The 20624-nt window shown below is 58.0% G+C and overlaps 1 protein-coding gene across 6 annotated transcripts; it reads right to left on the bottom strand.

Annotated features, from left to right (window-relative positions):
* Positions 1–3399: 3399 nt before the first annotated feature.
* Positions 3400–16515, bottom strand: RBCK1 (RANBP2-type and C3HC4-type zinc finger containing 1). Of its 6 annotated transcripts, XM_030532984.1 has the most exons (13): positions 15728–16512; positions 14631–14685; positions 14049–14193; positions 11656–11749; positions 10899–11097; positions 10462–10613; positions 10202–10375; positions 8314–8474; positions 6974–7085; positions 6513–6692; positions 5626–5724; positions 4940–5083; positions 3400–4383 (listed from the first exon to the last, which is right to left on the bottom strand). In XM_030532984.1, exons 2-13 carry the CDS (start codon positions 14665–14667, stop codon positions 4303–4305), a joined length of 1578 nt encoding a protein of 525 aa, XP_030388844.1. In that variant the 5' UTR covers positions 14668–14685; positions 15728–16512; the 3' UTR covers positions 3400–4302. The 6 variants fall into 6 exon arrangements, with proteins under 6 accessions (XP_030388844.1, XP_030388843.1, XP_030388846.1 ...); XM_030532983.1 differs by having other exon boundaries at positions 3400–5083; positions 15728–16514; XM_030532986.1 differs by lacking the exon at positions 14631–14685 and having other exon boundaries at positions 3400–5083; positions 11656–11950; positions 15728–16513.
* Between the last annotated feature and the right edge of the window lie 4109 nt (positions 16516–20624).

The raw sequence follows: 20624 nt of genomic DNA, 5'->3' as shown, positions 1-20624 counted from the left end.
CGCAGCCCACCCCCACACAACAGCAGCTAGTTACCAGTGTTCTTATCCAGCAGCACAGGCCAGGAAGGGAGTTGGACTTCACGGCGAAGGAGAAGCCAGGTAGCCAGATCTTGTAAAGAGAAGTGGGATTTATTTGTGAATAACCAGGAGCCCAGGGGGTCTCGTGCACAGCTCAGGGAGTAGCCAGCAGACTGGATCCTCGACTGGGGTAAATCAGCATGGACGGCAATGGAGCGATGCTGATTTGGCAGCTTGGGGGTGGGGATTCTGTCACAGTGAGACTAGACTCATAGACTCTAGGACTGGAAGGGACCTCGAGAAGTCATCGAGTCCAGTCCCCTGCCCTCATGGCAGGACCAAATACTGTGTAGACCATCCCTAATAGACATTTATCTAACCTACTCTTAAATATCTCCAGACATGGAGATTCCACAACTTCCCTAGGCAATCTATTCCAGTGTTTAACTACCCTGACAGTTAGGAACTTTTTCCTAATGTCCAACCTAAATCTCCCTTGCTGCGGTTTAAGCCCATTGCTTCTTGTTCTATCATTAGAGGCTAAGGTGAACAAGTTTTCTCCCTCCTCATGATGACACCCTTTTAGATACCTGAAAACTGCTATCATGTCCCCTCTCAGTCTTCTCTTTTCCAAACTAAACAAACCCAATTCCTTCAGCCTTCCTTCATAGGTCATGTTCTCAAGACCTTTCATCATTCTTGTTGCTCTTCTCTGGACCCTCTCCAATTTCTCCACATCTTTCTTGAAATGCGGTGCCCAGAACTGGACACAATACTCCAGTTGAGGCCTAACCAGCGCAGAGTAAAGTGGAAGAATGACTTCTCGTGTCTTGTTTACAACATACCTGTTAACGCATCCCGGAATCATGTTTGCTTTTTTTGCAGCAGTATCACACTGTTGACTCATATTAAGCTTGTGGTCCACTATGACCCCTAGATCTCTTTCTGCCATACTCCTTCCTAGACAGTCTCTTCCCATTCTGTATGTGTGAAACTGATTGTTCCTTCCTAGGTGGAGCACTTTGCATTTATCTTTATTGAACTTCATCCTGTTTACCTCAGACCATTTCTCCAATTTGTCCAGATCATTTTGAATTTTGACCCTGTCTTCCAAAGCAGTTGCAATCCCTCCCAGTTTGGTATCGTCCGCAAACTTAATAAGCGTACTTTCTATGCCAACATCTAAATTGTTGATGAAGATATTGAACAGAACCGGTCCCAAAACAGACCCCTGCAGAACCCCACTTGTTATACCTTTCCAGCAGGATTGGGAGCCATTAACAACTACTCTCTGAGTACGGTTATCCAGCCAGTTATGCACCCACCTTATAGTAGCCCCATCTAAATTGTACTTTCCTAGTTTATCCACCTTCCAAGTGTTTGCAGATAATTTCTTTGATTACCTGCTCCATTATCTTCCCTGGCACAGAAGTTAAACTAACTGGTCTGTAATTTCCTGGGTTGTTTTTATTTCCCTTTTTATAGATGGGCACTATATTTGCCCCCTTCCAGTCTTCTGGAATCTGCCCCGTCTCCCATGATTTCCCAAAGATAATAGCTAGAGGCTCAGATACCTCTTCTATTAACTCCTTGAGTATTCTAGGATGCATTTCATCAGGCCCTGGTGACTTGCAGGCATCTAACTTCTCTAAGTGATTTTTTACTTGCTCTTTTCTTATTTTCTCTTCTAAACCTACCCTCTTCCCGTAAGCATTCACTATACTAGACATTCCTTCAGACTTCTGAGTGAAGACTGAAACAAAGAAGTCATTAAGCATCTCTGCCATTTCCAAGTCTCCCGTTACTGTTTCCCCCTCATTGAGCAGTGGGCCTACCCTGTCCTTAGTCTTCCTCTTGCTTCTAATGTATTGATAAAAAGTCTTCTTGTTTCCCTTTATTCCCATAGCTAGTTTGAGTTCATTTTGTGCCTTTGCTTTTCTAATCTTGCCTCTGCATTCCTGTGTTATTTGCCTATATTCATCCTTTGTAATCTGACCTAGTTTCCATTTTTTATATGACGCCTTTTTATTTTGTAGGTCACGCAAGATCTCAAGGGTAAGCCAAGGTGGTCTTTTGCCACATTTTCTATCTTTCCTAACCATCGGAATAACTTGCTTTTGGGCCCTTAATAGTGTCCCTTTGAAAAACTGCCAACTTTCCTCAGTTGTTTTTCCCCTCAGTCTTAATTCCCATGGGACCTTACCTATCAGCTCTCTGAGCTTACCAAAATCCGCCCTCCTGAAATCCATTGTCTCAATTCTGCTGTACTCCCTTCTACCCTTCCTTAGAATTGCAAATTCTATGATTTCATGATCACTTTCACCCAAGCTTCCTTCTACTTTCAAATTCTCAGCAAGTTCCTCCCTATTTGTTAAAATCAAGTCTAGAACAGCTTCCCCCCAGTAGCTTTTTCAACTTTCTGAAATAAAAAGTTGTTTGCAATGCAGTCCAGGAACTTATTGGATAGTAAGTGCCCCGCGGTGTTATTTTCCCAACATATATCTGGATAGTTGAAGTCCCCCATCACCACCAAATCTTGGGCTTTGGATGATTTTGTTAGTTGTTTGAAAAAAGCCTCTTCCACCTGATTAGGTGGCCTGTAGTAGACTCCCAGCACGACATCACCTGTGTTTTTTACCCCTTTTAGCCTAACCCAGAGACTCTCCACACTTCCGTCTCCTATGTCCATCTCCACCTCAGTCCAAGTGTGTACATTTTTAATATATAAGACAACACCTCCTCCCTTTTTCCCCTGTCTATCCTTCCTGAGCAAACTATACCCATCCACACCAACATTCCAGTCGTGTGTATTATCTCACCAAGTTTCAGTAATGCCAATAATGTCATAGTTGTATTTATTTATTAGCACTTCCAGTTCTTCCTGCTTATTACCCATACTTCTTGCATTTGCATATAGGCATCTAAGATACTGGTTTGATCTTGCCTCCCAGCTTTGCCCTGACCCTCCTTCCTCTCTGCCATTATAGCCCGTGCTCCCTCCTGTTTCCAACCCATCTCCCAGGTCTTGTTCCCCACTTACCTGTGGGCTTTGCTCACCTGTCCCCGTCGAACCTAGTTTAAAGCCCTCCTTACTAGGTTAGCCAGTCTGTGCGCAAATAAGGCCTTTCCCCTCTTCGAAAGGTGAACGCCATCTGTTCCTAGCAGTCCTTCCTCGAATAGCATCCCGTGGAACTAATTGCTGACAGACACCAGCCCCTCCCAGTATGAAGGAGCTGCTTTTATTCCCCAAAGCAGGAATCGTTTGGCCTAGTTTGGGATCTATGTCTACAACCCACTGATGCGTCGAGGCAGGCTAACCCTGCCTCTCAGTAGATGCCATATCTGCATAACCAGGCACAGCACCAACATTGACACACAAACTTCTGGGCCAAAAGTTGCAGCTCTTTATTGTAAATCCAGGTGGAGGGCAATGAAAGCTGCCTGCTAAGAACTAACACTGCCCAGTCTGTCTCCAGTGCCCTGGAGCGTACCGTGCATGCCAGCTGGCTGGGAGGCTGCTGGGTCCTGCTGCACCAGCTGACTGAGAAGTGCCCATGGGCTGCAGCGGACCGGCTGGAAGCTGTAACTGGAGCCAGGTGTAGGGGGTTGGGGTTGCCCTGGCAGTCCCCTGCACTGCTCAGCAGTTTTGCTCCTCTCTGATGGGGTGGCCCATTTTTCTGTTTGGCCACTTTGGGAGATGAGGGGCACCAAAAACCTTTTTCACTGTGGCTGGCAAAATGGCTCAGGTTGCACTGCTGACCTGTAGGCAAGGGGGAGCCATGTTTTCCCTAAGGGATGAGGAAGGGCTCCTTCAGGCCTGAGGGCCACCAATGTACCTGCCACCTCCATCAACCAGAGGAGCCTGAATGTTGCCAATGTTCCTGCTGTTCCAACCCGTCCCCGTCATTTTCTACACAGCTGCTGCGGCGGGACTCCTGAAGGGACCAGCTTGTGAGGCAGGCCCCCTCGACTCTCACAGGGCACACGGTACCCAGCAGGGGGTGGCCAGCACCCAGTCTTCTCCTAAGTCCGCCTCCAATCCATGAAAGGGGAACGCTCCGCTCGCCCCATGGCTGCTGACCTGTGCAGCCCTTCCCTGAGCAGACACATGGGTCTGTGGTGGGCTCAGGGAGCCAGAAACCTAGAGGCCTGGCCCCAGGCTATGAAGGCATGGTGGGGAGAGTAGCCAGGGGCTCGAGGGGAGCTGTGTGTCCCCCCGCCCCCAACGGGGCTGGAGCAATGTGTAGGGAGCGACCGCCACCTCCTTCCTCTTGGCTCCTGTGCTCAGTGGCAGTTCTGACAATGGGGATGGCAAGCAACGCCGTTCAGTCTGCAGCGGCAGCCACCGCTGGTATCGCCCGGGCCCTGGGGAGAGGAGAGCAGAGGAGAGAGGATGCACACGCAGGCGATGGAGGGAGGGGTCAGAGGCAGTCAGGACGTGGGACTGGGAGCGAGGCATGTATGCATGCTAGGCTACTGGCAGGGCTGAGTCTTGGGCAGGCTGGAGGCAGGCAAGGCTCTTGGCACTGGAGGTGGGAATCACATTTCCCTTCCCTTTGTGAGGTGGGAGAGGAAGGAAAACGTAATGGGAGGAGCACTGGATGCAACTTCCCACTCCTGCAGCCAGCTGAGCTGTGAGCCGTGGCTCCTGCACCCGCCAGCCACTCCAGCATCCTGGGGGCCAGCTGTGTGCAGCAGCAGTTAGTCATTTAAATGGTCACAGTTAGGCTTCAGAGTGAACAGCCCTGCTGCGTCCAGTGGTTCATGCCTCTCTGAGCATGTGGGGTGGGCTGGTTGCAGACTGGAGAAGGCAGAGCCACAGGAGCTTGTGCTGGGCAGGTTTTTTTAAATTCTGGGGCAAGCGACTCCGCAGAATGGCAGGATTCCCCAGGTCGAACGCTGGTTCATGCTCCAAACCTACCGCTGGCCCCCAGCGCGGCCCCTTGGTCACCCAGCAGATCTCCGTGTGACAGACAGTGCAGCGGATCCAGTCACAGCCGTCCTTCTTCTGGACAATGATCTTACAGGTGGGACAGTACATGGCCTCCCCTCTCTGGACCATTGTCTGAAAGGAGAGGAGGGAGCTGATGGCCCTGGCTTCCCATTCCTACCCTGGATCCCAGGCAGTGCCACCTAAGACGCTCAGTGGGATCTGCCCTTTGCAGCTGATGGGGCTAGCGGCAGGGCTGCCCCAAGCTCAGAATCATTGGACTGGTCGCTTTACCTGGCTCTCTAAAGCCGATACTCCCCCCATTTTGGACTATTGCACCCACCAGGTAGCAGAATGCCCAGGAGTCGAGCCATGCGAGCCCCTGTTGGTGCAGTCACATTCCCCTGGTCTGGCAGTGGCAAGCTGGGGCGTTCATCTATTGCCCACTCTCTACAACACCCTCCCCATCTGCCTGGATCAAGGCCTCTTGTCTGGTCAGTGCATTTCCTAAAGCAGCAGCAAGGGCTGAGAATGGTCACAGGACTTTATTTACCATTAAATCTGCTGTGCCTCCCTGGCCATGCAGTCAGTGCTGGCCTGCAGCCCCTTCCTTCCTGCCCTCCCTCCCCCGTTTCATTGGCATCCCACAAAAGGGCCAGGCCAGAGCAGGCTCTTACCGTCAGCATCTCGGTGGTCTGCCTGGCAGCCTGGTCATTCTCAGCCCGGTGCTTGAGGTCGTCCTGATACTCCTTGCAGTTCATGTTCTCGTGAATGGCCTGGGGAGAGCATGCAGGTAGTTCACCAGGTTCTAAGACGCCTCCTCCAGCAGGTGCTACAGCCTGGCCGTGTGTCCCAGCTGCTGCTCCCCAGCTCAGGGGCCAGAACAGGTCCCCTCCCGACAGCTACAGCAACTGTGCCTAGGGGAACGCATCTTCTCCAACACAAGCCTGGGGTCACGGAGATGGAGTGGGATCCCGGCTACCCCCTCACACTGCAGGGCAGGGCCAGCATACACATTCCATGCCTCTTTTGTGGGGCAAGGAGAAGTGACCAGAGTTGAGGGGCAGATCAGAGTGAGCTGGGGCTGGCTCCAGGAGAGGGATGGAGCACAGGGCAGTGGCGATGGGCCTGCTAGCACCTCTAAGAATGCTGTTCTCTTTCCCATCGACCTCTGTCCCTTGTGCTGAACTGTCCCAGGGGAGGCTGAGGGGCCATGGCAGGCAGCATGTGACACCATGGCTCTAGGACGCTGCTCCTTCCAGGCTCATCTAAAGCCCTGGGCGGGGCCTTCGCCAGTTCCGGGGCAGCCATGCTGCACTAGGGCAGAGCAGGGCTCGTGCACTTGGTCACTGTTGCCCCAGAGTTCAAAGGCCACCAGCTGCTTTAAAGCTGGATCCCCCTCCTGTTGGTGCCAGGATCCCCCCACCCCTTCCCCAAATACAGCCGTGCCCCATGGCACCTGGTTTCGCAGAGTCCAGCGGGCTTTGAACTCCCCTCCAGCCATTCTGGCCCCTCAGCCTGGGAAGCTGCAAAGATGCTGGGGAGGACGCACGTAGCATCTCACCTTGCAGAGCAGGCAGTTCACCTTCTGGCACACCGGGCAGGCAAACTCGTTCACGTCATCCTCGAAGATGCACCAGCCCCGGCAATCCATGGTCTTGCAGTGGTAGCTGGACCGGCTGCGGTTCTCAGCGATGGAGACGCCCAGGTCCAGGAAGTGCTGGTATTCGGCAGAGCTCAGGAGCTGTGAGGGACCCAACCCTTTCCATCAGCACCGATACTCTCACCTGTCCCCTGGCAGAGACTCGTAACAGCCCCATCCTCTTCTCTCTGCCCCACATCCCCCTGCTCCCTCACAAAGTAGCTGCCCCAGTTCCCCTGCTCTAGCCCAGCCTACAAGACCCGGCCATGCTGGCACGCCATCGCTGTCTTGGGTTGTATCCAGCCTCAGCTGTGCCTGCAGCTCCCCCCCTCACCCCTGGCTCTGACCCCTCCTGCTCCTGCTCCATGGGCCCTGGCCCCTACCGCTCTGATCTCACGCTCCAGCAGCTGTCCTGTGCAGGAGTACTTCTCGTCGATGTACGGGCAGGGCACCTCGGGCTCCGGGCTGTTCAGTATCGTCCCCTTCAGACAGTCCCTGGAGGGAGCCAGCGGTCAGAGGAGACACCAGCAAGGCACAAGCTGCTTGAAGACTGAGCTGGACGGGGTCACCTAGGGGCCAACCGAGGCAGCAGCAGAGCCAGGCCTCAGGTAAGGAGAGGAATCCCAGCAGCAGACCAGGCCCCTGCATAACCCAGGGGAGCGGCCACAGCCTGCCTGGGGCCCCAGTCCCTGGGTGGGGACAGAGCGATTAGCTCCTTTCCACCTACCTGCAGACTGGCACCCCAAGTGGGACTAACTTGTACATAAGCAGGCACCCCAGCAATCAGCTTCCCCTGGTACACAGCACTGGAGGCGGCTTAGTGGCTGCAGGGCACAGGGCTGGAGTTAAAGCCCCTGCAGGTAGGTGGCTAATTGATGGTAGGTGCCCATAAAGGAGGAGGGCTGAGGGCTTGGAAGGGGGGTAGCAGAGAGGATGGAGCAGGGTGATGATGATTGCATCCCTGCTCCGGCACAGGGGCCCATCAGCACCCAGCACACTGTCTCCAGTCCCATTTTCTCCTACTCGGGGGCCGGCTTGAAGCCTTTGGGTTGAGCGGGAGCAAAATCCCACCTGGGCCTGGGCCCACGGGGGTGGGTTAAGATGTGAGGAATGCCATGATGGGGGAGGGGCCCGGACATACTGCTTTTCCCTTCCTGCGAGTGGTTCCTGTCTGGCAGAGCCCCCGCTCCCCACAGATTTTTGGGTAGCCCAGACCAGTCCATCCACCCTACACAGCGGGGCCAGGCTAAGGCGGCTAGAGCAGGAGCATAGACTATTAACATGATTCAACCAGGCTAATTCCCTGTTGTGCTACCGATCTTTGGCCATATGGGGCACCTTGCCTATGTCCTCCCTGTTGGCAAGCGAGCCGGGGGAATGCTCTGTCTGTCTTTGCGCAGCCCAGCTGAGCAGCTCTTCCAGCCAGGGGCCTGCAACCAGGCGCTCTAGCCTAGAGACACAAACCAGCTGGCAAAGCCTAGGCGGCTCTGAGGCGGGTAAGGCTCCAGGTTGGAGGCCAGACAGGGGTGGGGCCGGGGCTCTTGGCTGCAGACTGGCTGGGCAGGAGAGAGGCTGGTTGGCTGGGCGGGAGGGGGGTGGAGGCTCCCAGGGCAGAAGCCAGACAGGAGAGGGAACCGGGGCAGAGGCCGGCTGGGCGGGAGAGGTGTTGGGGCAGAGGCTGGTCAGCTGGGTGGGAAAGGGGCCAGGGCTGGGGCAGACTCACCTGCAGAAGGAGTGCAGGCACTCCCGCAGGGTCACCCCCTCTCCAGGCTGCAGGGTCACAAAGCAGATGGGACATTCGATCACTTCATTGGCAGGGACCAGGCTCTGCCCATCCACCTGCAGGAGGTGCTGGTAGTTCTCAATCTTCTGCTGCTCTCTCACCTTGGCAGACAAACCAACCAGTGTCAACAGGAGGGTCTGGTGGGTGGGGCACTCACTTACATTTCCTGTCAGGAACCTTGACCCCTACGGGGCTGTGCCCTCGCCTCTCTACACCACCCCAGCTGGATCCCCCACTGCTGAATGCTCTGTGCCGCGGGGATTCCCCAGGGTTGCAGGGACAGTGAAAGGGCCTCCCAGAGCAGTGGCCAGGGAAGGGAAAGGACCTGACCCCAGCATGCTTTGTGCTCCAGCTGTTCTGGGCTGCCAGTCTGTCCCCTAGGGATGGTTACACCCTGGGTGTAAGTTAGAGCAGTCCCTGGGCTGCTCTGACTTAACCCAGGAACCAAGCCAGCCCCTTGCCCATCCCATGACGCTGGAAGGTTTGGTGCTATGAGAACAAAGCCACAATAAGCCAGTGCTCACCTGCTAGGTGGAGAGCCCCATTCAGCGGCAGGAGGGCTACTACTTCCTCCAACCCATCTCAAACCTGGGCTTGTTTTCAGAGTGTCCTCTCAGCCTCCCTCCCTCCCTCTCTGTCTGTCTCTGGTAAATCGTGCCCAAGGTCAGCCCCACCACAGCCTGGCCAGCGGGATGGGGGAGGGGAAGTAATTAGTATCCCAGCAGCGACTTCCAGCCACTGATGGAGTTCAGAGCTGTCCAGGGGGGAACTAAGGCCCAGATCTCCCAAACGATTTGGGCACCTCAACCAATCAGTAAGTGACTTGCCCCCAGGGAGGCTGTGGCAGAGCCTGGACCCTCCTTCCTCCACTCAGGCCTGCTCCTTTGGAGCCACTGCAAAAGCTTCATACAAATAAACAGAGGGAGAAGGGGTTCAGGGAGGGAATCACCAGGTGCCCACAGCTCTCCCTTGGGTGCCCATCCTGTGATGAGAGCTTTCCCAGCCCACCCCGCCCCACGCTGCTTCGTTAAAACCAGGAGCAACACGCAGCTGCAGCCTTCCAGGTCCATTACAACTGGCCAATGCTGGCTGCACCTCCCTGCCCTGCACTGGCTCCGTGTTGCTGAGGGGATGGCCCGCGGCAGGGCCCAGCTGGGGCAGGCCCCTCCGCAGCATGGCATGAAGGCTGAAAAGAACCCAGAAATGAGGCTCTTCTGGCTCTGGTGCAAAGCGCGCCTGGCCCTGGCGAGGTCTGGGTTACAGGCCCCACTGCTGGAGATCAGGCACCATGAGCGGTTGGACCTGCCTGGGGCCAGGAGAGGGGTTGGGGCCCCTGCCTTGCCGGAGCAGCCTCGGAGCGATGGGCCCCCTTGGCAGGCCCCGCTCTCACTCTCGAGCCAGCGTGACTCTCCCTTCCCAGCTCATACGGAGGCCGGTGCTAGCCACCCCGTGCCTCCGAGATCAGCGAGGCTGAGGCTAGCGTAACTCTGTGCTCCTGAGTCCTCCTGCCACAGGCTAGACAAGCCCCATCAGCCTCGGGGAGAACCGGTGCCCCTGTCAAGAGCCCCCGGGGCCCTGTGCAGCTGAGCCTAGAGGAAGAGAGGAAGAACCGGTGACCCCCATCCCCACCTCCTGGTCAGTCTCTGTGCAGGGACCCCTGTGCAAAGAGACACCCCAAGGGACCAGCCTAGTGGAGCCAGGGCAGGGCCCTGCACCAGGAGCCGCATTACAACAGTTGCTTACGGCGACAGTGCACAAGGCAGGATCTGCCCCGGCAGCTAATGGCGGCACTCGGCAGCCGCGACTCCCCAGCATCTCGGCCTCCAACCTGTTGGTACTGCCACATGGCTTCCTCCTCATTCCTCATCCTCGCCAGCTCCTCCTCGTCCGGCTGGTAAGCCGCGGGCACCGCGTAGTCCTCGGGTCTCTCCTTGCAGCAGATCTCGCAGCCGGGGCGGGTGGGCTTGTTGACATAGGTGCAGCTCGGACAGACCCAGCCGACCTAGGAACAGCCCCGGTGAGAACATGGGAGGTGAAAGAAACGAGCCAGAGGGGGGCGTTGGTGCCCTGCATCTGCGGCTCTCTTACCTTGGGGGGTTCAGGGGGCAGGGCAGCTTCCACCTGTGAGAGCTCATGCCTCAGCTCCTCCATGCACAGGCTGTCCTGCGCCCCTCCGAGCCCTGTGTCCGCCGATTCCTGGCTCCCACGAGGCTGCAGGCTAATGTCTCCGAAGCCCAGTTCTAGAGGGAGGAGAGAGGGAGGGAGTTGCAGACAGGAGACAGATCTCCCTGCTGCTCCCACACGCTTTGGCCGTCTCTCCAGAGCCAGCTCTCGGTGCAGCCTCGGATTTCAGCGCCTGTTTCTTGCCGTCGCCCCGTCTCCTCCTGAGACCAGCGCTGGCCCTCTGCCCTGGGGAGCAATCCTCAGCCGCAAGTCCAGCAGTCCCCTCTGCTTCCTGCCCGCTGGAATTCCCCAGCGCCAGGCTCTGCCTTTGGGGCTCCCCTCGGCCGCTCCCCCAGCCTCACCTGCCAGGACTCGGCGCTGCTGCTCCCTCTGGAATGTCTCTTTGCTGAGCTTGGCCTCTTTGGCAGACCGGAGGTAGAGATAGGCCATGTCACCATCTCGCTGGATGCCGTTGTAGTGCAGGGTCTCCTGGTCTCCGGGGAGCCTCTTGCCCACCACCCACTGCTGAACGCTGGGTGGGAAACCGTAGTGGAGGAATACCTGGGCCAGAAGACATGAAGAGACACCAAGGGCCTCGTTCAGAACCAGTTGGTCACCGGGTGCTGTTGAGAGCAGTCGCTCAGTGACCTTACGCTGGTGCCCACCGGCAGCAAGTGCCAGCAGATCACGCCGCACAAACCAAGGCAAGCAGAGGGCAGCCCAGGAAGGGGGTGTCAGTAAAAGGACAGATACTGCAGTCAGCTGGCAGGCCACTTGCTGCCCACGAGGCGGCTGCTGCCTGCAAGGTTGGTGATCACACACACACACCCCTGCAGCTGGCATCATTCGAGACAAACAGAGCAGAGGGCTGCAGGACCGCTCTAGCAGCCTGTGGACTGGCATGTAGAGAGAGACCACCAGCCCTGGCATTCACACCTGCTCTCAGGAGCTCCCTCCCTAAGCCTGGACCCACCGCCAGGCTCACTCTGCTGCTCCGTTGTGTAGCCTGGAGGCGGCGACACATGGGGCTGTCTTTCTGCAGGGGCCCCTGTGCGAGGCCGCAGGGCTCACCCCACTCTGTGCCATCAGTGCCCCCAGCACCAGCCCACAGGCCCGTACCATGTCCTTCAGAGAAGCCACAGTCATATGAGGATTGACTTGCAGGTAGATGGGGACTGTGGTCATCTGGGCATCCTCCACTCCCACCCACAAGCTGAAAGAAGAGAGGCAGTGAGAGCGGCTCTGGTGTCCCTCTTGCCCTCCCCGAGGTCCCACCACAAGGTGTGTGCCTGGCTCCCGGCGCCTGCCTCAGTCACTCAGCCTCCAGCTCACGTGCTCCTGCTTTCTGTCATTCCCGTCCTCCTGCTCACGCAGTCCAAGTCGCCTCCTCCTGGCTGCTGGTCTGGGGAAGGAGCTGGGAAGGAAAACGCCATCACCTCATCCTTCCCTACTGAGCCCAGGGCTGGCCCCTCTTGGTTCCACACAGCTGCAGACCTGACAAGGGGCTTTGACCCAGGGACCATCAGAGCAACAGGTGCAGCCTCTCCCACTGGAGCCAAAGCCCTAGGTCAGGGGTGGGCAAACTTTTTGGCCTGAGGGCAGAGGTGAAAGTAAGCTGGTACGGTCTAGTACGGAGTACCGGCAAGAGTCAGTATGCTGTGCCGGACCACACCAGCTTCCACAGCCAGGATTAAAAGGGCTTTGGGTTCCCTGCAGCAGCTCCCTGCCACCATGGAGAGCCCAGAGCCCTTTAAATCCCGCTCACAGCTCCGGGGGCTGGGCTGGGGCCGGGATTTAAAGGGCTCGGAGCCCCCCACATCCGCAGGAGCTCCAGGCCCTTTAAATCCCAGCCCCAGCCTGGCAAGGCTTGGGGCTCCCACAGCTGCCTTTAAATCCCAGCTGGAGCTGCGGTGGGAATTTGAGGGGCCTGGAGCTCCACAGTAGCCGGAGCCCCGGGCCCTTTAATTTGCCTGTGAGTCCCGGGGGCTCCCAGCAGCTGCGAGCTCCGGGTTGATTTAAAGGCCCTGGGGCTCCCAGCCACAGCCGCTGCCCCAGGGCCTTTAAATCTCGAGAGGCCCCGCCTCTTCCAGTTGAGGCCACACCCCCTGCAGGACTCCAGCAGGACCGGTAAGTCCTGTAAGTTACTTTCACCCCTGCCTGAGGGCCACATCGGGTTTCCGAAATTGTATGGAGGGCTGGTTAAGGGAGGCTGTGCCTCCCCAAACAGCCAGGCGTGGCCCGGCCCCTGCCCCCTATCTGACCACCCCACCCGCTGCTTCTCGCCCCCTGACGGCCCACCTGGGACTCCTGCCCCATCCAACCCCGCTGCTTCCTCTCCTCTGACCGCCCCAGGACTTCCCACTCCTGACTGCCCCCTGCCGCCCCATCCAACCCCCCCCTCTCCTTCCTGACTGCCCCCATTCAACCCCCCTGTTCCCTGCCCTCTGACTGTGCCACCCCCATCCACACCCCCGGCCCCGACCACCACCCCGAACTCCCCTGCCCTCTATCCAACCCCCTCGCTCCCTCCAGGCCAGGCAGCCGTGCCACTGTACAGCACAGAGCACCAGCTCAGGCTGGGCTCTGCAGCTGCGCTGCCCCGGGAGCTCACAGCCCTGCCGCCCAGAGCATTGCACCAGCTGAGGCTGCAGGGGAGGGGGAACAGCAGGGGAGGGGCCAGGGGCAGCTTCCCAGGCCAGGAGTTCAGGGGCCAGGCAGGAGGGTCCTGCAGGCTGGATGCCCTAGGTCAGTGGTCCCCAACGCATTTATGTGCGCCTGCCTAGTGCCCAGCAGGGGACCTGCCGGGGATAGAGAACTCAGGCTGCGGGCGCGGTGTTCTCTGTTCCCGGCAGGTGCGGGGCCTGCCTAGTGCCCTGCAGGGGAGAGAAGCTGTGGCCTCATGCCTGCCAGGGACAGAGAACTCTGGGGCTGCCGGCGCTGGTGTTCTTGGTCCCCAGAAGGTGCGGGGCCCGCCTAGTGCCCAGCAGAGAAGAGAATCTGGGGCCTCGTGCCTGCCGGGGACAGAGTACTCCAGGGCTGCGGGCACCGGTGTTCTCTGTCCTCATGGCTTTTCTCTGACTTCTCTCTGGATTCATATATTGCGTAATATTAAATATGTTTTTTTGTATTATTTAATGTACAGATACAAATTAAGCCTTGAAAAATTGTTGGCGCCTGCCACACTCTTCTGAAAACATGAATGTGCTACTGGCCACAAAAAGGTTGGGGAACACTGCCCTAGGTCCTTCATGTCTCTTGTGGACTAGTCACTAGAGGGGGGCCCTGGAGCTGCCCCCGGGGTATGGAGTGAAGGGGGCCAGGGCCACAGGAGGAAGACCCAAGAGCTGCAGTGAGGATCCCCCCCACTCTGGGGAGTGAGCAGCCCCACCCCAGCCCCCTGAATCTGCTGCTGTCAAGTCTCTGGGAGCAGTGGCCTAACACGCCCTTTCAAGGGACAGCGACCACGGTTGGCCACCAATCCCATTGCCCCGAGGCCCACGGGTGGCACCCACCTGATTTCCTTTTTGGGGTAGGCCTCCAGCTTCACCTGCACCATGACGGGCGCCCGCTGCTCAGCCAGCCAGCCAGCACACTCCAGTGCCAGCTCCTTGTCCCCTCCCTCGATGGCCTCAGCCAGCTTCAGGGCCAGCTCCTCTGCTACAGACAAGAGACCAGGCTGGCCTGGGTCCTACTGGGGGGGGGGGTCTCCTGGTTCAGGGCCAGGGCAGGACCTGCTCAGAGAGCCATGTGGGCTCCATCTAGAGCCTGGCAGGGGAGCTGCTGGGAGCTGTTTGCTGCTTAAGTTGCTAATTACCATAGATGAATATAATTATTTAGATTTATGCAAAGATTAAGAGCGGTCCCTCCACAGCTCTGGGGGCTCCCATTAACAAACTGCAGCCCCACACTGAGCTGCTTCGCAGAACAATGAATCCCCCTCCCAACAGACATCTGCTTTCTCTGCCCCCCATCTCCGCCAGCGTGTCCTGCAGCATGCCCGCTTAGGGATGTACAGGCCAAACCTCCATGCACCTATGGGCGTTTCCCAAGACCCCCACACAGAGGGGCTTCCTCAGACGCCCCAGTGACCCCACCTTTCTTCATCGTCTCCTCCACGTATTTTGTCCCCATCGCAGCAGACTCCTGGGGCTGTTTAAAGCAAACAAGCATGTCAAACCCGGGCTAGGGGAGCAGGGCTGAATGGCGGGGGCGCTGGGAGCCCGGTGCAGGGACCCCAGAGTCCAGCCGCCAGGGCGAGGGCACAGTGCTGCCAACCTCCCCCAAAGGCAGCGGGAGAGTCCTGGGCTAAGCGTGGCCAGGGCAAGCGAGCCAGGTAGGGTCATATGCACCCTCCCTTCCCACTAGCCATGCACCCGCTTAGCTCTCCCCACCCATGCCCCAGAGCTCCCTCTTGCATTCTCCAGTGTGCATTACGCCTGCCCCGTCCCACTCTAGGCTGGCCTGAGCCCAGCAGCCCCCTGCTCCCAAAGCGAGGGCGGACGGACCCCAGCAGGCCTGTCCCGGCGCGGAGGACGTAGAGGCCCGGTGGCTGCCTCGCCCTCTTTTTAAAAGTGCTTTCCCAGGGGGTGTGTGGGCCTGTTTGTTTCCCTGCAGGAGTTAGCCCATCCCTGAATCAGCCCAGGTGCAGGCTGCGCTTTCAGGATATTGTGCCTCCAGCCAGGCCATGCTGGGTCTTGCAGGCCCCACCTGTGCTGGGGTGAGTCCCTGCCCTGCATGCCTCAGACACAGATTCCCGGTACTGCCGGAGGCTGGACGGACAAGTCCAGAAAAGCGCTGACAGCGAGCTGGGCGCTGCGCACCACCCAGCAGGTACGTTCCCTGCCCCGCTGACCTTCCAACCCCAGCCACGTTTGCCAGCTGCCCTGGGATCGAGCTGGGTCAGCACTGGCAGGCCCTGCAGTTCGCTGAGCTGGGGCTCTGCCCGGACCGTAGTCCCCACTGGCCCATGGAGCGGGAACCTGGACTCCAAGCCGAGGCTACACAAGCGAGCGAGCGAGCGAGCGATCCCTGCATGTGGCTCCGCACAGGCCTGGCAGACCTCTCCCTTGAGCACACGGCAGCAGGAAGAGGAACTCGGCAGCAGGGAAGCCCGGCAGGCACAAAAAACCCCACACCGCCAGGCTGGAGAGCAAAAGCCACCCCGAGTGTCTGACCTGCCTGGCTCACTTACCTCCCGGAGCCCTGCCCCGGGGGGCTCGACGCTGGGCAAGGGCAGGGCCAGCTGAGAGTCACCACTGACTGAAGTGAAAACCGAAAGCAGAAGCGGAGAGATGAGGAAGTGGAGCCAAGGCCTTGAAACAGGGCAGGGCTGAGAGCAACAGGAACAAAACCGCAGAAGCAGCTGCAGGGGACTCAGAAACTGAAAGTGCAGCTCCCCAGCCCTCCCACGGCACAGCACGGCCCGCTGGCCAGCTGAGAGGAATCGCTAGGTGCTCCCCCCACCCACAGGCTGCGGAGCCGGGGCTCTGACCCGCTTGGCCTCCCAGGGATTCCCATTCACTGGCGAGCCGCCCAGGGACGGCCGTGCTGGGCTTTGAAGCAAGGGAGGGGAGGCCTGCCCTGAAGACGCCATCCCAGGGGTTGGTGGGGAGTTGAGGCAGGCTGGGACAGGACTCGCGGGGGGCTAGTGAGAGCTGCGGCACCATCCAGCCCCAGGGTCGCCTTCCGTGGAGCTGCAACAAGAGGAAATTCAGCGAAGACAGATGCCAAGTCTGACACTTAGGAAGGAAAATCAAATGCCCAGCTACAAAATGGGGCCTCGGTGGTGGTGCTGGGGTCAGCGAGGCTCACTGAGGCTCACCAGCTGAGCGTGAGTCCATGTGATGCAGTTGTGAAAAGGGCTATAACCTTCTGGGGTGTTAGCAGGAGTGTTGTACATAAGGCACAGGAGGTCATTGTCCTGCTCTACGCGGCACTGGGGAGGCCTCCGGCACCCCACTTTGGGAGAGATGTGGGCAAACTGGAGAGAGGCCAGAGAAGAGCAATACAAATGGTAAAAGGTTTAGAAAACCTGACCTGTGCAGACAGGTTAAATGCACTGGGCATGTTTCGTCTAGAGATAAGAACCTGAATGAGGAACCCGGTATCAGTCTTCAGATGTGTTAAGGGCCATTAGAGAGGCCGGATCAGTTGTTCTCCATGTCCCCTGAAGGCAGGACAAGAAGGAATGGGTGAAATCTGCAGCCAGGGAGGTTTAGGTTGAATGGTTGGAGCTTTCTGACTCTAAGGGCAGTGAAGCTCTGGAACAGGCAGCCGAGGGAGGCTGTGGAATCGCTTTCCTTGGAAGTTTCTAGGGACAAACCCTCCAGGGCTGCTCTGGGTTTACTTGGTCCTGCCGCAGCACGGGGGCTGGATGGGCTGAACTCTCAGGGTCCCTTCCAGCCCCCCGTTTCTGTGATTCTACGCTGGGCATCACATCAGGACTTCTCCCCGTTTCCCATACCGGGCCCCCAGCCTCGCACCCGCTGAGCCAGATGAGACAGGAAGATGGAGAAGCCCTGACTGAGTCATGGTGTGTTCAGTCCCAGCTCCCAGGGACGTGGGTAGCAAGACAACACTGCCTGCTGGTAGGGCTGGGTCTGTCTGCATGAGGGGCAGCCCCAAGGGACGCAGGGTGGACTGGCTGACTGCTAGAGGGAGCCCCAGGGCTGCGTACTTGTCACGGAGTGTGGGGAGTCCGGCCCTGCACCCCTCTTCCTGGGACCCACAGTGACTCTCAGCCAGCCAGTAAAACAGAAGGTTTATTGGACAACAGGAACACCGGTTACAGCAGAGCTTGCAGGCACAGTCAGGACCCCTCCACCGAGTCCTTCTGGGCTTTCAGGGTGCTTGGATCCTAGCTAGGATACCCTGAATTCCGCCCACACAGCCCCAAGCCCAAACTCAAACTGCTTCCCTCCTGCCACTCCCTTCCTTTGTCCCCTTCCCGGGCAAAGGTGTTGACCTTTCCCCTCCCTTACCTAGCTCAGGTTACAGGCTCTGGCATCGTCCATCCCCTAAAGTCCTCCCCTGCTCTCCCACTCCCCACACAGACAGTCCCTACTCCATCACATCTCTCCCCCCTTCGAGACTGAACTGAGCGGGGTCACTCTGCCCAGTGACCTGGGGAAGTTCAGGGTCCCCTCTCCGGGACAACGCATCCGCTGTCAGGTTGGCACTTCCCTTCACATGGACCACGTCCATGTCATAGTCCTGCAGGAGCAGGCTCCACCTCAGGAGCTTGGCCTTGGCTCCTTTCATCTGGTGCAGCCAGGTCAGGGGAGAGTGGTCGGTGTACACGGTGAAGTGTCGCCCAAAGAGATATGGCTCTAGCTTCTTAAGGGCCCACACCATGGCCAGGCATTCCTTCTCGATGGCCGCGTAGCTTTGTTCCCGGGGTAGCAGCTTCTTACTCAGGTACACGATGGGGTGTCTCTCCCCCTTTTCATCCTCCTGCATTAACACTGCCCCCAGTCCCGTGTCTGAGGCATCAGTGAACACCATAAAGGGTTTGTCAAAATCTGGGTTTGCCAGAACTGGGCCACTAACCAGAGCCTCCTTCAGCGCCCGGAAAGCCTCCTGGCACTGCTCAGTCCAAATCACCTTGTCTGACTTCCCCTTTTTGCACAGTTCAGTGATGGGGCCGGCTATGGCACTAAAGTGGGGCACGAACCTTCGATAGTACCCCGCCATCCCAATAAAGGCCTGGACCTGCTTTTTGGTTTGGGGAGCAGGCCAGTCTCTGATCACCTCCACCTTGGCTGGTTCCGGCTTTAGGCAGCCGCTCCCCACCCGATGGCCCAGGTAAGATACTTCAGCCATCCCCACCTTGCACTTCTCCGCCTTTACTGTTAACCCAGCCTTTTGGAGTCGGTCTAGGACTTGTTTAACCTGGGATATGTGGTCCTCCCAGGTCTGGCTGAAGACGCAGATGTCGTCAATATACGCCACGGCAAAACTCTCCATCCCCCTCAGTAGCTGATCCACCAGGCGCTGGAAGGTGGCCGGCGCTCCCTTGAGGCCGAAGGGCAGGGTCAGAAACTCATAGAGCCCCAGAGGGGTGATAAAGGCCGATTTCAGCCTGGCATCTGCGTCCAGCGGCACTTGCCAGTAGCCTTTGGTAAGATCCATAGTGGTGAGGTACCGAGCACCTCCCAGCTTGTCTAGGAGCTCGTCAGGCCTGGGCATAGGGTAGGCATCAGATACGGTGATGGCATTGAGCTTTCGATAGTCCACACAGAACCGGATTGACCCGTCCTTTTTGGGGACTAGCACCACTGGCGAGGCCCAAGGGCTGGAAGACGGCTGGATCACCCCCAAAGCCAGCATGTCCCTGACCTCTCTTTCAAGATCCTGGGCAGTTTTCCCAGTGACCCGAAAAGGGGAGCATTTTATAGGGGGATGTGACCCGGTCTCCACCCGGTGGACAGTCAAATTAGTGCGTCCAGGCTGGTTGGAAAACAGCTGTCGGTACAGATGCAGCACCCCCCTGATCTCAGCGTGCTGGCCCGGGGTCAGTTGATCAGAGAGGGGAATTGCCTCCAGGGAGGAACCAGCCTTTGTCCCAGGGAATAGATCTACTAAGGGGTCATCTCCCTGCCCCTCCCAATGTCCACACACGGCCAACACCACATTCCCCCTGTCATAGTATGGTTTCATCATGTTCACATGGTACACCCGACGGTGATGTGCCCGGTTTGACAGCTCCACCACATAGTTTACCTCATTCAGTTGCTTGATAACCTTGAAGGGCCCTTCCCAGGCAGCCTGGAGTTTGTTTCTCCTCACGGGGATAAGAACCATCACCTGATCCCCGGTGGCGAAGGCACGGGCTCGTGCTGTGCGGTCATACCAGACCTTCTGCCTCCTCTGGGCTCGGGCCAGATTCTCCCTGGCCAGGCCCATGAGCTCGGCCAGTCTTTCCCGGAAGGTCAGGACATACTCCACCACTGACTCTCCCTCGGGAGCGGCCTTCCCCTCCCATTCGTCCCTCATCAGGTCTAGGGGCCCCCTCACCCGCCTTCCATACAACAGTTCGAAAGGTGAAAACCCGGTAGATTCCTGGGGCACCTCCCTGTACGCAAACAGCAGGTGAGGTAAGTACTTGTCCCAATCTTGCGGATGCTGGTTCATAAATGTTTTTAGCATCATCTTCAGCGTCCCGTTGAACCTTTCTACCAGCCCGTTGGACTGGGGGTGATACGCTGAGGCCCAGTTGTGCTGGACCCCACATTTCTGCCATAAGGACCGGAGCAGGGCCGACATGAAGTTGGACCCCTGGTCCGTTAAGACCTCCTTGGGGAACCCCACCCGGCTGAAAATTGTCAGCAGCGCATCTGCCACTGTGTCTGCTTCAATAGAGGACAAGGCCACCGCCTCGGGGTAGCGAGTGGCAAAATCCACCACCACCAGGATGTATTTCTTCCCTGACCGGGTCGTCTTGCTGAGGGGTCCCACTATGTCCATGGCCACCTTCTGGAAAGGTTCTTCTATGATGGGTAAAGGCCTCAATGCCGCTTTCCCCTTGTCCCGGGCCTTCCCCACCCTCTGGCAGGGGTCACAGGATTGGCAGTACTGTCGGACATGGGTAAAGACCCCAGGCCAGTAAAAGTTCTGTAGCAGCCTCTGCCTGGTGCGCCGGATTCCCTGGTGCCCTGCGAGAGGGATGTCATGAGCCAGGTACAACAGCTTGCGACGGAACTTCTGGGGAACCACCAGCTGCCTCCTGATCCCCCATGACTCTACTTCCCCTGGGGGAGCCCATTCTCAGTACAGGAACCCCTTCTCCCACAGGAACCTCTCCTTGCAACCTCTCCTCATGGTCTGTACCGCACTAAGGTCAGCCCGGTCCCGGTGCTTCCGCAAGGAGGGATCTTTCTGTAACTCGGCCTGGAACTCAGCAGCTGGGACAGGAATGGGGACTGGCTCTCTCTTGCTGGCTGGGTCTGAGGCCGCAGCCTCTCTGCACCGTGCCCCTGGGCGTTCCCCGTTCCCTGAGTTAGGGTCCTGCACCTCAGGTCGAGTACCTTCCCCGTTGTCGGGGAGCAGTGCCATTTGCCGACTCTGACTACGAGTCACGACCAGGGCAC

The sequence above is a fragment of the Gopherus evgoodei genome, chromosome 14 (genome assembly GCF_007399415.2).
Source record: "Gopherus evgoodei ecotype Sinaloan lineage chromosome 14, rGopEvg1_v1.p, whole genome shotgun sequence".
In the NCBI taxonomy this organism is placed as follows: Eukaryota; Metazoa; Chordata; order Testudines; family Testudinidae; genus Gopherus; species Gopherus evgoodei.
Note: the sequence above shows the minus strand (reverse complement) of the source record. Positions and strands in the feature narration are given on the sequence as shown.

Bases quoted from the DNA above. Each gene is read 5' to 3' on its own strand.
- RBCK1 (XM_030532983.1), bottom strand. From the start codon at position 14,667: ATGGGGACAAAATACGTGGAGGAGACGATGAAGAAAG. The intron at 14,194-14,630 runs GTGGGGTCACTG...TCTTGTCTGTAG, and splicing joins GGAGGAGACGATGAAGAAAG to CAGAGGAGCTGGCCCTGAAG. The intron at 5,084-5,625 runs GTAAGAGCCTGC...CTCTCCTTTCAG, and splicing joins AGACCACCGAGATGCTGACG to ACAATGGTCCAGAGAGGGGA.